General features: G+C 43.9%; 1 protein-coding gene across 1 annotated transcript in view; it reads left to right on the top strand.

The window, feature by feature from the left end:
• Positions 1–399: 399 nt before the first annotated feature.
• The window catches only part of SLC25A14 (solute carrier family 25 member 14), a 37,318-nt gene continuing 21,528 nt past the window's right edge, over positions 400–16,189 (top strand). Inside the window, exons 1-3 of the mRNA XM_030209539.1 lie at positions 400–524; positions 8,293–8,379; positions 11,434–11,525. Coding sequence (XP_030065399.1) covers positions 11,462–11,525 — 64 coding nt within the window. The 5' untranslated portion in view covers positions 400–524; positions 8,293–8,379; positions 11,434–11,461. The remainder of the gene's footprint in view (positions 525–8,292; positions 8,380–11,433; positions 11,526–16,189) is intronic.

Raw genomic sequence — 16,189 nt, 5'->3', positions numbered from 1 at the left:
GTCTCTTTATTTTTCTCTGTCTCTGATAAATACACTGTGGGATAGCAGAACTTTGAACTTGATGCTCCTCCTGTCTCATTATATATATGTACAAACTGTCATGTCCATACCGTTTCCCCAGTCTGGGGTAGTTTAGCATACCTACCTGTTTAGTATTCCCGCTATCATTCTTGCATTTATCTTGCTTACTTCAATATTACACACTTTGCAGCTACACTTAGACACTCTCTTTCTCTCTATCCGCTATTGTGTATCCTCTTCATCAATAGGACATAATTAAGGAGGAGTTTTTGTTTTAGGCAGACGAGTGATCGCGAGATCCTGCTGCATCCCCGAGACGAGTCAGCTTCTGCTTCCTCTCCATACCGTGCAGTTTCTGATCAGCTGATGGGATCCTGGGGTTCAGTCCCAGACTGGTTGGCCGACAGTCTGTCACCTCCCTCTGACATCACCAAGCAGTCCCGGAACCGAGCCACTAGCCCAATGCCGTGAAAATGCAGCGCTGTCCTTTACCAGGAAAACAGGTAGATTTCTTCTCCTCCACACTTCCCCATAAGCTTGCGAATTGCTGAGGTTCTGATGGTGGGGTTTTTTTTAACCTCTCCCGTGTGAGGAAGGTGATTGAGGTTTTCTGTCGCCCTTGACTATAAGGGGGGGGGGGGGGGGGTAGGTTACTGTGAGATGATGGATTCAGCTATCAGCTGGAGCAGAAATCTAAGTTTGCTAACAGCAGTAACGAGTAAAGAGCAGCAAAGAGGCAAATCGTGACTAACCTCCAGCACCTGAACTGATAGAGTAAAGTGATAGCAGCATCAGTGCAAAAAAAAAAAAAAAAAGTACTGTTATGAATGACACGGCATGCAAGGTGACATAAGAGACAGGGACAGAACTTCCCCAACACAGAGCAGGCTTTATTCTAAAAACGTGACAGTTTCCTCCTCTCTGCCTCCACTATCAGCACACTGTGATCTCGTTTTCTTCAGTAGAAGTGTATCAAAGTTCTGAGCGATCTTGTTTTCATGCTGTTTTTGTGCAGTTGTGTGGATGAAAGACCTGTCCCACTAACAGATCTGCTGGCAGGGGATTTGATGCCATCCTGATTCCACATTCAGTTTCAGCTTCAGCAGGGGTGATGTTCGATTTCCTTGCAGAGATTTAATAGTGCTGGAAAAATTAGTAGAATAGAACATAGATGATCCATATAATAAATAGCAATGTACTATTTAGTTAGATGGGCCAGCAATGCCTCCTTGAGAAATTTAATAGTGATCCCAGGCAACAAGGATTTGGAAAACAGAAAAATATTATGCTGTATTGATGTGAAACCCCACCTAAATTTAAATACAGTTTATGCGGTAATGATGTGATAGTCATCTGAACGATATATAGAGAGGTATTTTCAATATGATGTCTAAATTTGATTAAAAATCCAGTATCAGATATGACTATTTTCAAACGGGAAAAAGGTCTAACTTGTTGTTTCAAAAATATCCATTTGCTAGATATTTTTGTGTTCAGTGCGTCACACAGACATCACAGAAGAGCACTGGGGCATCCTAGGGGGCACTGCAGTGGTCTTCCCATAAAAGGTCCCAGGTACACATTTCACCGTTACTCCCTTATATTGTATGGTGAGCCTTCCAAAACCCACCAATGTACCTAACTGTACACCACTACAATAGCCCTTATGCCTGCATGTGTCACCTAGATGTAGGGGCAGTAGCTTTTTGGAAGACTCACACGTTCCACTGCAAGTATATTAGTTAGAGTGTAATGTGGGCCTGGGTCCCCTTCTCTACAGTTCACTGCACCAACCATTAGGTTACTCCAGGGACCTGCTTGCTCTCTAATAGGACTGGCCATAACATCAGAAGCTGTCACAGAGGTTGGTATGTATTGTTTCTTTGACATCTTTGAGGGGGGGGGGGGGGGTAGAGGGGTCAGTGACCACTGGGGAATAAGGGGGTCATGCCTTAATCCCTCTAGTGGTCATCTGCTCATTTAGGCACCTTTTTGTGACTTAGGTGTGTTATTGAATAGCATGCAGTGAACTGCACGCTCAAATCTCAGTTGATGCAAATTAACACCATTGTTGGCATCCAATTATTGACTTAATTACTTATTGGCAAATTGGGTTGTGTGTGCAACTCATTATTGAGCCCAATTTTTGTGTGCAACTTTCAGCGACCTTTATAAAATCTAAGGGTCAGCATTCAGTTTAGCAGCAGGTAAATGCTAGCGCAGAGCTGCGTTAAGGGGGAGATTCTATATGTGGCACCTAAACAATTGGTGCTGAAATCGGTGTTGACTAAGCGTATTCTATAATTGGCACCTAGTTTTAGCACCAATTATAGAATATTATGAAGAAACTGTGTTTTAAGCCTGTAAAATGTATTGGATATTTTCCTGCATTAATTATGTCTTGAAGTGTATTTCTCCTGTGTGGCAGCACGTGGGTTCTCTGCTGTAAAGCTGTTACAGAGAATGAATGCTCTTTAGTTAAACACAAACAAGAAGCAAGATGCAGTACATTTTTGAAATGTTGTGTTCTGGGCTCTGATTGGCCTGGAGTTTGAAGCTAACTAGTAGTTATTGGTTTTGAGTTCAGTCTTAGCCAGGAAGAAAAGAGAGCAGGATCTCTTTGCTGAGGCTCTGTGAACAGTTATATGTCCTGATCTTCCCAGGTACTATTTAGACAGTATACAAATCTTTAGTTAGTTTTCTAATTGATCCATTTTCCAGTTACCTGTTATTGGTTGCTGATTGCACGTTTTATATCCACTGTTCAAGTTCTGAGAATAAACATAATTGTTTGTTTGCCCTGCTTGTCTGGACTGATAAAGAATTCTGGTGGTTTGTATGTTGGGTCTGTAAGTGCTTTTTAGGAACTGTGGGGCCACTGGGAGTGTGGCTCCAGTAACCTAGAAATCACTGAGGATAATTGGAGAACAGGAGACTCGCCCAGAAGAGGTTGAGACCCAGTTGGTGGGTGGAGGGTGCTAGTATATAGTACATGCGGCAGGTGCAGGCAGACCTGAGCTGTGCAGGGGATAGACCCTCTAAGTGGCTGTGGGGTAACTCCAGGCAGTTGGCTAGGCATTTCATGACAAATATGCTTAGTTGATATTTCAGCGCTGATATCTGCGTGCATCCATTTACACCAACAAAAACCTGGTGTAAATCTCAGCATGTAGATTTAGGCGCACTGGGTCATATTGTATAGGCGCCTAAATTTTGGAACGCCCATGAAATGCCCATTTCACTGCCCATAACCATGCCCCTTGTTGCCTCCATGCGTTAGAAATTTGGTGCACATCGTTACAGAATACACTTAACGAGTTGTGCACCTATATTCTAGTTAGTGTCAATTAGTGCTATTCCACTGTGTTTTTTTCTGTTTTTTCTGTTTTGAAGTTTCCTTTTTTTTTTTTAAAAGATTAGCTCACCTTGGAGACAAAAACAGAAAAAAACACAGTGGAGTAGCAAAACTTCAGCTAAGCTAAGTGCAAGTTTGTTTATATTATATTGAAAAATCAAATTAATGGATGAAAGTTTAAAGATTGAGAATATTAAAATTGATGGATAATGACGAATACATGCCCACCACAGAAAAGTGCCTGGCTCATAAAATAGCCTGAATGGTGGTGACATGGTTATCTGATGGATCCAATATCTAATACCCTTTAAAGAATTTATATGAGATAGGTTAAGAAATGCTTGGAGCTGGCTAGTAATTGGGAAATGTATTCCTATGGGCATCTATAGCGTTTAGCACGTGCCTATTTTTATTGGGCGCTAAAAACGCCAGCACAACATAGTAAAAGACCCCCTCAATCCTCATTTAGGGGGTCTTTTACACAGGCGCGCTAGTGTTTTTAGCGCATGTTAATGATTGGTGCATGCTAAACACCAGAGAGACCTATAGGAATATATAGGTGTCTCTAGCATTTAGTGAACACTTATTTTTAGCTTGCGCTAAACACGCTAGTGCACTTTTGTAAAAGACCCTCTTACCTTGTTGTTACTACTTAATGTATACTATCCTGAGTCACTTTTTGTACTGTTAATTACAATAAGTTGTTAGCCACATTGAACCTGATCTATTGGGATAATGTGGGATATAAATGAAATAAATACTGGGAACACCTCCAGTATTGTGTCGCATTGAATTTGTAGCTACAGTGCAATAAAGTCCTGCATCAAGCTGCGGTAACTGTAAATTTTACCACGGTTTAGTAAAATGCCCCCCCCCCATCCCCCGGAGTCTGTGGAGGTCGCCCAAAGGTCAAAGGTGGGCATGGATCCCATAAGCGCGCATAAACTAATTAGTCAATTAGGTGCTAACAATCAATTACTGGAGCTAATTGGAGTTGATTGGCACTTCCTTGGCGGTAATTAAGAGTTATGTGCTCATGTGTCCTATTCTATAACATGTACAGCTAAATTTCTTCACGTGCAACTCAAAAGGGGTTGTGGCCATGGGAGGGTCATGGTGGGTCATTGGCATTCCCAGAAATTAGGCATGGTGTTATAGAATACTTATCAGCTTCCTAAAGGAAAAGTCCATAGACCGTTATTAAATGGACTTGGGGAAAATCCACCATTTCTGGGATAAGCAGTATAAAATGTTTTGTACATTTTTGGGATCTTGCCGGGTATTTCTGACTTGGATTGGCCACTGTTGGAAACAGGATGCTGGGCTCGATGGACCTTTGGTCTTTCCCAGTATGGCAATACTTATGTACTTATGGATTTGTGCTCCCAACCACTATCAGTTGGACGCAAGGATTTACACCAGGTTTCGGCAGACATAAATTCTTGCACTCAAAGTTGGATGCAGGAATTTGTGCTAAATGCTATTCTATAAAGGTTGTTTAGCGCCAGTGATGTAGCCATGGGGGGCCTTGTGGACCTGTGCCCTCCAATTTTGGGTTCAGGCCCCCAAGGTCTGCTGGTTTGGCTGGCAGGGATCCCCAATTCCTGCCATCCAAAGTTTTCCTGCAGTGATATTCGGCGCCGCACTACCTGTCCTGCTTTCCCCCTCCCCCACATGCATGTGTATACTCAATTTCACTAAAACCAAGCATGCACATTGAGGCGGGAAAGCAAGGTAGGCAGCCCAGTATTAAATATCGCTGCAGGAAGGATTCGGCTGGCAGGAATTAGGGACCCCTGCCAGCCCAGGTATGAGGGGTCTGGTAGGGGTTGAGAGCATCAGAAAGGTGGGACAAAATGTGCCCCCCAAAATGGAGGTCTGTTTAGCGCCAACCCCGGATTCTATATAGCGTGCCTAGAGAGCCATGATGAACTTGGCGCGGATTCTATAACAATGCGCACAACTCAATTGGCTTAATAAGCTAATGAGCACTTAACAAGCAATAATGAGCACTAAGTGGCACTGAATAGATATTTAGGCGCACAGCTCACTAAAGGTATTCTGTAACGATGTGCGCCAAACTTCTGATGCACGCAAGCAAAAAGAGGCCTGTTTATAGGTGGGGAAATGGACATTTCATGGGCATTTCAAAATTTATGCACCTACTTATAGAATATGGCCCAGTGTGCCTAAATCTGTATGCTGAGATTTATGCCACATTTTCGTTGGTGTAAATGGATGTGCGTAGATTTTGGCGCTCAAATATCAACTAAGCGTATTCTATAGGTGCCGATTATAGAATATACTTAGTGCTGATTTTTTAGGTGCCATATATAGAATCTCCCCCTAACTGACCTTGATAGAATTGTTGCCTACCTTTGGGCACCATTTACTGAATGACCCTATCAGGGGCATAATCAAAAGAGAAGGTCGCCCGACACAAATCGGGAGATGGGCATTTTTCTCTCAAGGTCGCCCAAATCGGCATAATCAAAAGCCGATTTTGGGCGTCCTCAACTGCTTTCCGTCGTGGGGACGACCAAAGTTCACAGGGGTGTGTCGGCAGTGTACCGAAGGCGGGACGGGGGCATGGTTAACAGATGGGCGTCCTCAGCCGATAATGGAAAAAAGAAGGGCGTCCCTGACGAGCATTTGGCTGACTTTACTTGGTCCAATTTTTCCACAACCAAGCCTCGAAAAGGTGCCTGAACTGACCAGATGACCACCAGAGGGGATCGGGGATCACCTCCCCTTACTTCCCCAGTGGTCACCAACCCCCTCCCACCCAAAATAAAAAAAAATTTAAAAACATTTTTTTCCAGCCTCTATGCCAGCCTCAAATGTCATACCCAGTTCCATCACAGCAATATGCAGGTCCCTGGAGCAGTTTTTAGTGGGTACTGCAGTGCACTTCAGGCAGGCGGACCCAGGCCCATCCCCCCCTACATGTTGTTACACTTGTGCTGGTAAATGGGAGCCCTCCAAAACCCACCCGAAACCCACTGTACCCACATCTAGGTGCCCCCCTTTACCCTTTAAGGGCTGTGGTAGTGTTGTACAGTTGTGGGTAGTAGGTTTTGGGGGGCTCAGCACCCAAGGTAAGGGAGCTATGCACCAAGGGAGCAATTTATGAAGTCCACTGCAGTACCCCCTAGGGCATGTGAGGGGGACCAGTGCACTATGAATGCTGGCTCCTCCCATGACCAAAGGGCTTGGATTTGGTTGTTTTTGAGATGGGCGCAGACCGGGTATATTCTATAACAATGCACATAGCTTTTAAAAATGCCGTTGACCTGCCCATTCCACGCCCATGTCCACACCCCCTTTTCAACTATGCAACTTATAATTTACCCGCATCACATTACAGAATACACTTAGCTGTGGATGTAAATTCTAATTAATGCCAATTAGTGTCAATTGCTTGTAAATTGGCAATTATTGGCACTGATTGGCTTGTTAACTAATTAAAGCCAGTTAGTACTGACAATTGATTGTTAGGGCCAAATTATTGGTGCTAATTGGCTCATTATTCAATTAAATTGTATGCACAAATTGGTGCACTCCCAAATTTGCACATGCAATGTAAAGCACCATTTATAGAATTTGGGGGATAATGTATTATTTTACTTGAATTGTTATGCTGTTAACAAAACACGCGCCCAACGTGCGTCAATTTTGAGTTAGCGCCCGGCTACCACGTGGCCCTTGCAGTAATTTCATTTTTGATGCGAATCCGCCATACGCGCCACAATATATTTTTATTTTCTGGCACATGGGCGGTAATTGGGCGGTGATCAGCATTTTACATGTGTAGACCATTACTGCCTGGTTACCGCATGAGATCTTACCGCTAGATCAATGGCTGGCGGTAAGGTCTCAGACCCAAAATGGACGCGCGGCAATTTTCATTTTGCCTCACATCTGTTTTTGGCAAAAATTTTTAAAAAGCCATTTTTTTACAGGTGCACTGAAAAATGATTTTGTGCGCGCCCAAAACACGCGTCCATACTACTGCAGGCCATTTTTCAGTGCGCCTTAGTAAAAGGGCCCCTGTAAGTTTTATATCCATCTGTACCTACTGTACACTTCCGTGGGTGGATCTCTTCATAAAAGCAGTTAATAAGTCCAATAAATAATTGATAAAATTACGTAATAGCAATTCTTTAATTAGAATGACTTTATAAGTATTTTTTCAGAGAGAGATTTGATTCAAATGCTTGGTTTTTTCTTTTAAAAATGTTTCAAATTTCTTTAAAAATGTTACAAAATGTTAAAAATGGAGGAGTAGCCTAGTGGTTAGTGCAGTGGGCTTTGATCCTGGGAAACTGGTTTCAGTTCCCTCTGCAGCTCCTTGTGACTCTGGGCAAGTCACCTAACCCTCCATTGCCCCTGGTACAAAATAAGTACCTGAATATATGTAAACCGCTTTGAATGTAATTTCAGAAACCTCAGAAAGGCGGTATATCAAGTCCCATTTCCCTTTCCCTATTTGAGATTCTGCATGGAATGTTGCTAATTTTGGAGATTCTGTTGCTACTATTTGAGATTCTACATGGAATGTTAATATTGCGTGTGTGCAGGATGTCAGACTCACAGAAACAGAAGCCTGTTCAGCCACATTGCTGATCTGCAAGGGCAGGCTTCTACATGGACTGTTGCTAGTGGAGGAGTAGCCTAGTGGTTAGTGCAATGGACTTTGATCCTGGGGAACTGAGTTCAATTCCCACATCAGCTCCTTGTGACTCTGGGCAAGTCACCTAACCCTCCACTGCCCCAGGTGCAAAACAAGTACCTGTATATAATATGTAAACCACTTTGATTGTGACCACAGAAAAGCGCTATATCAAATTTCCATCCCCTTTTCCACAGTTTTAAAAATCCCCCTCTCTCTCTCTTTCTCTGTAAACGTGCTCTAGCTCCCTTTAGAAGCGTGCTGCTGTTTCAGGAACTATGTGGTCTTTCTTTCTGTGACGTGCTAGGAGATTCAGGGAAACAGACACGAGGTAAGTTCCGCTGTCCATGTAGTAAGCATTGTACCTGACGTTTCTAGTGCAGTGCTTGTCAATCTTTTTGGGGTTGTGACACCATGATCGCAGCCAAATAAAATTGTGTGGAACCCCCCCCCCCCCACCCGAGGTGCAAAATGATGACGTTTATGTTTATTTATTTATTTATTATTTGATATACCGCCTTTACATTAAATAGGTCAAAGCAGTTCACAAAACAAATTTAAAAAATATAAAAAGGATGCAGAAAGGAAATTCCAGGCATAGATAAGATAGCAAGCAAACATACAAGAGCACAGTCATTCAAGCTTATGCATTAGTAGGGCAGTCTAGGATCAAGTGGGAGCGATCTACTACTACTACTACTTAACATTTATAAAGCGCTACCAGGGTTACGCAGCGCTGTACAATTTAACACAGAGGACAGTCCCTGCTCGAAGGAGCTTACAATCTAAAGGACAAAAAAGTGCAGTCAATCAGATTGGGGCAGTCTAGATTTCCTGGATAGATGAATAATTGTTAGGTGCCGAAAGCAACATTGAAGAGGTGGGCTTTGAGCAAGGATTTGAAGATGGGCAGGGAGGGGGCTTGGCATATGGGCTCAAGGAGTTTATTCCAAGCATAGGGTGAGGCGAGGCAGAAAGGGCGGAGCCTGGAGTTGGTGGTGGTGGAGAAGGGTACTGAGAGGAGAGATTTGTCCTGTGAGCAGAGGTTACGGGTAGGAGCGTAAGGGGAGATGAGGGTAGAGAGGTAATGAGGGGCTGCAGATTTGTAGGTTGCGTTACCTATGGAGAGGCCACCCAGGTCTCCAAATGTGGGTTTTGTGACCTCATTTGGGGTCCCAAGCCACAGTTTGGGAAGCTCTGTTCTAGTGTATTTCAGGTGCAGTGGAACATTTCAGCTTAAAGTTTTATCTGCCTTTTTGGTGTGGCCTCAGAAAGTATTGCAGCTTTCACTCATCAAGATAGCTGGTACTGAAAGGGATTAGCAGTGCTTTTGTTCACTGATATTTGGTATTTTAAAACTGTAGAAAAATATATATGGGAAGCCCCTCAAAATAAAAATCTCTTCAGAGCAAAGCTTCTCAAATCAGGGCCAGTGAAATAACTATTAGAGCTAAAAGAAAATCCTTCAGAAAATGGAAGAAGGAACTGACTGAAAATAATAAGAAACAGCATAAGGAATGTCAAGTCAAATGCAAAGCGCTGATAAGGAAGGCTAAGAGGGACTTCGAAAAAAAGATTGCGTTGGAGGCAAAAACACATAGTAAAAACTAAAACTGCTCCAGGGACCTGCATACTGCTGTCAGGGAGCTGGGTATGATATTTGAGGCTGGAAAAATATTTTAAAAAAATTTTTTGAGGGTGGGAGGGGGTTAGTGGTCATCCCTGACTCCCTCCGGTGGTCATCTGGTCATTTATGGCACATTTTCGATTATGCCGATTTAGGCGACCCTATGAGAAGGACGCCCATCTTGCGATTTGTGTCGAAAGATGGGCGCCCTTCTCTTTTGAATATAAGCCTGTTGCTGATCTAAACCTGTATACCCTGGAGAAAGGAGAAACAGGGGTGATATGATACAGCCGTTCAAATATTGGTATTAATTCTCAAACAAACCTTTTCCAGAGACAGGAAGGTAGTGAAACTAGAGGACATGAATTCAAGCTGAAAGGGAGCAGACTCAGGAATAATGTCAGGAAGTATTTTTTCACAGAGAGAGAGGTAGATGCCTGGAATGCCCTCCCGCGGGAGGTGGTGGAGATGAAAACAGTAATGGAATTTAAAAATGAACAGTAATGGAATTTAAAAATGCATGGGACAAACACAAAGGAATCCTGTTTGGAGGGATCGGATCCAAAAAAGCTTAGGGGAGATTAGATAGGAAAGCCAATGCTGGACTGACTTCTATGGTCTGTTCCCTGATGGAGACTGAATTAGATTTGGATGGGCCAGAGTGGAGCTTTTCGGTGGCTTTGACAACAACTTCAGAAATTTCAGAACAAGGCCAGTGCCCGGCAGACTTCTACAGTCTATGCCCTAAAAATGGCAAGGATAAATGAAAAACAGGTATACATACCATATGTAATGAGTTTATCTTATTGGGTAGGCTGGATGGACCGTACAGGTCTTTTTGTGCTGACATCTACTATAATTGGATGTTAACAAGCAATTATTGACACTAATTAGAATTTACGTGCACTGCTTGCTACGCGTGTTCAATAACATAGTCCGTGTAAATTCTACTGTGCGGATCACAAAAGGGGCGTGGTTTTTAAAGCGTTCACTCTTCCAGTTGCAGGTTGTTTTTATTGGTGCAGGGTTGTAGCACTTTAAGTTACCAGTTGTACCCACGCTTATTTTGGCATCTTTCAGTGTCTTGAGATTTCGCCATTTCCATTGTTTTTTTTTTTTTTTTTAAATTTTTGTAGTTTTTGGAATCTATGATCATTGCAAGACCCCTGACGCAGGCAGCTTTGCTGAAGCACGGACCGTGTCAGGTCTGTCCAATAGAGTTGATGCCCTTATTCCTGAGGGCTCCTTGTGCTTTTGTTTTTAGCATAGATACATCAACACAGGAGCACAACAATTACTCGGCCCAGGAATCACAAGACTGAATGGCATCAAGTCATAAAATTCACATGAAGATCACTTACATACTCAGTTTGAGTCTAAGGTTGATACACTCCTGATGCAGGCATTTTTTCCAAAACACATAGAACTGAGATTTTTTAGTAATTATGGTACCTTACAATTTTCTCTTGCGGCTGCATACCCATGAGGCTCATCTCTCCTTGTTTGTTCTGCAACTTGGAAAAGATATCCATACAAAATTGATAAGGTGAGAAAATGTGATCAGATTATTCTGTGCAATAATGAATGTTGGAGTAACTAAGACTGGGAGAAGCTATGGCAGTTGATGCTTGAGTTCTCCTATTTATTTTCCAAAGCTGTTTTTCCACTGACCTCAACAGCAACATGTCTCATGTGTCTTGTGAACTGTGCTTTAAAGAGCTCTAGCTAATATAATTAATGTCTCTTTGTCTAAAACAGAGATAGGAACTTAGTCCCAGGTTCTGCAATGTCTGGTCTGAACTGGAAACCCTTTGTTTATGGAGGACTGGCTTCAATTGTTGCAGAATTTGGTGAGTTCCAAACCTTGAAGGTAAAGTATGGAACAAACGCTCCTAGTTATGTTTTGTAGGAAACAGACATGAAAATACTGAAGACACCTTTCAGTTCTGCTTATGTGTGCTATGGTAGTTTGTCCCCCTTTGGAAATGGTTTGCTACTGTGATGGGTTGAACTTAGGCCAGGTTTATGGGTACAGCAGTTTCAACCTACTACTCGTAGGGTTTTCAGTCTGAAGAACAATTTTGCGTAGGACATCTAGAGACAAAATGGGATGTCCAAGTCTGAACATGCACAATGTCTTAAGAGGCTCTTTTACTAAACTGTGGTGAAAGGGGGCCTGCCCTAGTATCAGCGTATGTTTTTGATGTGAACCTGAGGCCCCCTTTTACCGCAGCGGGTAAAAGACTGTCCATTTTTGAGGAAAAGAAATGGCCGTTCGGTAAGTGAATCATTTACTGCATGGCCATTTCAATGGGAAGCCCTTACCGCCACCGTTGAGGTGGCGGTAAGTGCTCCCACACTAAGCCGGTTCTAATTGGACAGTGCGCGGCACTGCCCGATTACTGCCGGTTAAGATCAAGATCTACAAAAATATGAAAAATTCCTGTAGCGCCAGAAATGGTGCATTTTGGGGGTAGTTCTGGATTGCAGGAAATACACATTTGGTTGGGAACAGCCATTTTAAACAAAGGAACATGTTAAGAAAAAAAATGAGCAGCATCACCTAGGGTATTGAACATATAAATGCTGGTATTTAAATGTGTAACCTAGTGATTTTGCAACCTACATATGTAAATGCCAGCATATCCATGCGTAAATTTATTTATTTTATTTGAAACAATTTGGCTGCCATGTTAGAAGTCCAATTTGCATTTTGGACATGCAGAATAATGCATACTCATATAAATTCTGATTTTAGAAAGTCAGGATATACGTATCTGAAATGTGAATATGTAAAGGGGGCATGGTCGGGTGTGTTTTGGGCAGGACTAGGGATGGTGACAAAGATACACACATAACCCCTAATTGTATAAAAGTCACTAAAATTGTGTGTGCCAATTTGCATGCACAATTTAATTGAATAACTAGCTAATTTGTGCTGATAATTGGCTTAATAAGCAATTATTGGCACTAATTAGATTTAATTGAAGTGTCCGCCAGGGGGCGTAGCTACGTGGGGCCACGGGGGCCTGGGCCCCTGTAGATTTGCCCCTGGACCCCCCCCTGCTGACGACCCTCTCAACCCCCCCCCCCTCCTGCCACCAACAACCTGTCGCCTACCTTTGCTGGGGGGGGACCCCAACCCCTGCCAGCCGCGGTCCTTTTCTTCCCAATCCCGCACAAGGCTTCGTTCTAGTCTGACATGCAGGATGTCAGACTAGAACGAAGCCTTGCGCGGGATTGGGAAGAAGAGGACCTCGGCTGGTGGGGGTTGGGGTCCCCTGCCAACAAAGGTAGGCAACGGTGATGGCGGGTTGTTGGTTGCGGGAGGGGGGATCGAGAGGGTCGGTGGTGGGGGGGTTCGGCAATGGTGGGGGGGGGGTAAAGTTGGTGGCGGGGGGGTCGGCAATGGCGGGGGGGGGGGGCTAAAATGTGCCCCCTCACCTCAGGCTCTGGACCCCCCTCCCGCTGAAGTCTGGCCATGCCCCTGATGTCCACATGTAAATTTAGGCATGAGTCAAAAAAGGAGATGTGGAGATGTAAGGGTCATGGGCAAGCCCCCTCCCTGCCCATCTTCAAGTCTTTGCTTAAAGCCCACCTCTTCAATGCTGCGTTCGGCACCTAACTCTTACCTTTCAGGAAATCCTGACTGCCCCAATTTGACTGCCCCTATCAGACTGACTGTTCACGTATCCTTTAGATTGTAAGCTCTTTGAGCAGGGACTGTCCTTCTATGTTAAATTGTACTGCGCTGCGTAACCCTAGTAGCGCTTTAGAAATGTTAAGTAGTAGTAGTAGTAATCATGGGCATTCCTTTAAACTACGCACATAGTTAGAGAATATAGGCATCCGCTCCTAAATTTACCACATTTTAGTTTGTACAAATGGCCACACATAAAGTTAGGTGCGATTCCTAGGTGTAAGTGCTGTTCTATTAACTACCCCTAACTTTAAGTGCATTTTGTAGAATAGCGCTTTTTTCACTGCTGATTTTTTGCGTGCAATATATAGAATTTATCCTATAGTCTCCATTTCTTAAGGGGAATGTGTGTTTATGTCCGCCAACATGAACGTCGGGATTTACATCTGCTCCTGGGGATGTCTGGGATTTAGAAAGTTGCTAGTTATGTACAGTGTTGCACTGGAAGGACTAGAGTGATCTCCCTCGTCCCCTACATGATATTGGACTTTGTGACACCTTCGAAAACATAGACGTGTATGTTTATGACATGGCTGACACAGACATGTATGTTCCATCACATTTGCATGTATGTTTTGAAATGTCAGCATGCATGTGTATCAGTTGGCACCAGGGGTGTAGCCAGACTTCGGCAGGAGGGGGGTCTAGAGCCCGAGGTGAGGGGGCACATTTTGCCCCCCCCCCCCCCGGCACCACCAACCCCCCTGCCATTGCCGACCCTCCCCCCTGCCGCCACCACCACCACCAACAACTTTGACACCCCCCTGCCGACGACCCTCTCGACCCCCCCCCCCCCCGCTGCCAACCCTCCCCCGCCGCTGTCACTTACCTTTGCTGGCGGGGGACCCCAACCCCCGCCAGCTGAGGTCCTCTTCTTCCAAAGCAAGGCTTCGTTCTGTTTCTGTGAGTCTGATGTGCAGGACATCAGACTCACAGAAACAGAACGAAGCCTTATGCCGGAAGAACAGGACCTCGGCTGGCGGGGGTTGGGGTCCCCTGCCAGCAAAGGTAGGCGACGGTGGGGGAAGGTTGGCGATGGGAGGGGGGGTCGAGAGGGTCGTCGGCAGGGGGGTCCAGGGCCAAATCTATGGGGGCCCAGGCCCCCGTGGCCCCACGTAGCTACGCCACTGGTTGGCACATATACATTTATGTTGCTATGTTGACCCCATTAATATTTTAGACATTGATGTTCTTGCCACAGGTACATATTCTCTCCTGAATGTATTTTAGAAAAGGCTCTCATCAAATCCTGTTCTAAAATACTTGATCTGTCTCAGCTTAGATGTCTTAATTCTGATTAAGTGAAACTGGGCGTGATGTGAAAATCAACCACCACCAAAAAAAAATGTCTCTCAAATATAATTCTTGTTGCAAATCAATCCGATACCTGCTGCATTAATAGCTCTTAATGTCCAGGCTCCCTGAAGCAGCGATTTTTACTATAAAACTCTGGCAGCCATTGTCGGAGATGGACCTTTGGATATGAGCCCAGTTGTTTGAGCTAAGTGGTTTTCATAAATTATACATATATTTTTGATCACATACCTGTTTGGTGATACAGCAATAGAAGGTTTTTTTTGCCTGTTATTATTTATGTTTGAGCAAAATTAGTGTAGTGAGTAGTTTATGCTGTGAGGCTTTTTCCTTCCTGTTTTTGCTGATAGTAGTGAATGTTTGGTTATTTTTTTTGTTTTGAATTGATTTGTGACAATTATTTGAGTGACGTTTTTTTTTGGTATTGGTCAATTCTGATTTGGACATCTTTTCTAAAATCCACGTCTTTATACATCATACAAAATCCTACAAGCAACTAAGATAAGCAGTTAAAAATACTTCATCACTCTGTTTTAGTATAGCCCACAAAAGGAAAATGTCAGAAGCCATATCTTGCAAAACTGAGCATCTAAGGGGAGCCGTTTAGTGAGATGAGCAACAAAACCCTCAGTTATGGATTTTAGAAGTGGTTTTATATACCAGAGAGGTCAGCACAATTTTCCCTGAATAACTCCTTCAAATACCAGATCAAAAAGAGCACGCCTCAGACCAGGTGTAAATGCTGACCTGTAGAATTTGTGAAATGTGTGTGTATTGCCACCGCTAAACCAGATGTACAAATGTAAATTTCGGGCCTACACAAAACATACCTATCACGTGCCCCCTTCAAAAGTGTGCATACTGAGGATCTACATATGTAAGTAGTGGCTTTCTAAAGTCCTTTTTTTCGACGCATAAGACACTTACATATGTAAATGCCTCTATTTAATGTTGCACAAGCCCTGGTGGTCTAGCAGCTTCTTCGGGGGCAGGAAAGAACCCCACTGTTTCCTGCCAGCTGCTGCTACTCTGCCCGGCGGTGCCGCATTTTCAAAATGACTGCTGAGACTTCCCTGTGGCAGTCTTTTGAGACTTCCGAGACCCACGAGACTACCACAGGAAGTCTCGGCAACCATATCGAAAACATGGTGATGCTGGGCAGAGCTGAATGCTATTTTGGCTGATGCTTTGCTGGATGTGGATGAGAGTTTTCAAGGGAGGCCAATGAGGAGATACCCCAATCCCAGAGTATTTAGGCCCAGGATCCACTTCATGGACCTCACTGACCAGCAATGCCTTACTTGGTACTGCTTTGATAGGGCTTCCATACAGCACCTCAGTCAGCAGCTACAACCTCTCCTCTATGCCACGACATGCAGGAATAATCCAGTGCCAGTCCACCTTAATGCCAATCTGTCCCTCGTCTTTTTTGCCACCGGCACTTTTCGGTCAGCGCCAGCAGTCAATGTAGGCTTCATCCAGCCTGCCATCTTCAGCTGT

Source organism: Microcaecilia unicolor, chromosome 7, assembly GCF_901765095.1.
Source record: "Microcaecilia unicolor chromosome 7, aMicUni1.1, whole genome shotgun sequence".
In the NCBI taxonomy this organism is placed as follows: Eukaryota; Metazoa; Chordata; class Amphibia; order Gymnophiona; family Siphonopidae; genus Microcaecilia; species Microcaecilia unicolor.
Note: the sequence above shows the minus strand (reverse complement) of the source record. Positions and strands in the feature narration are given on the sequence as shown.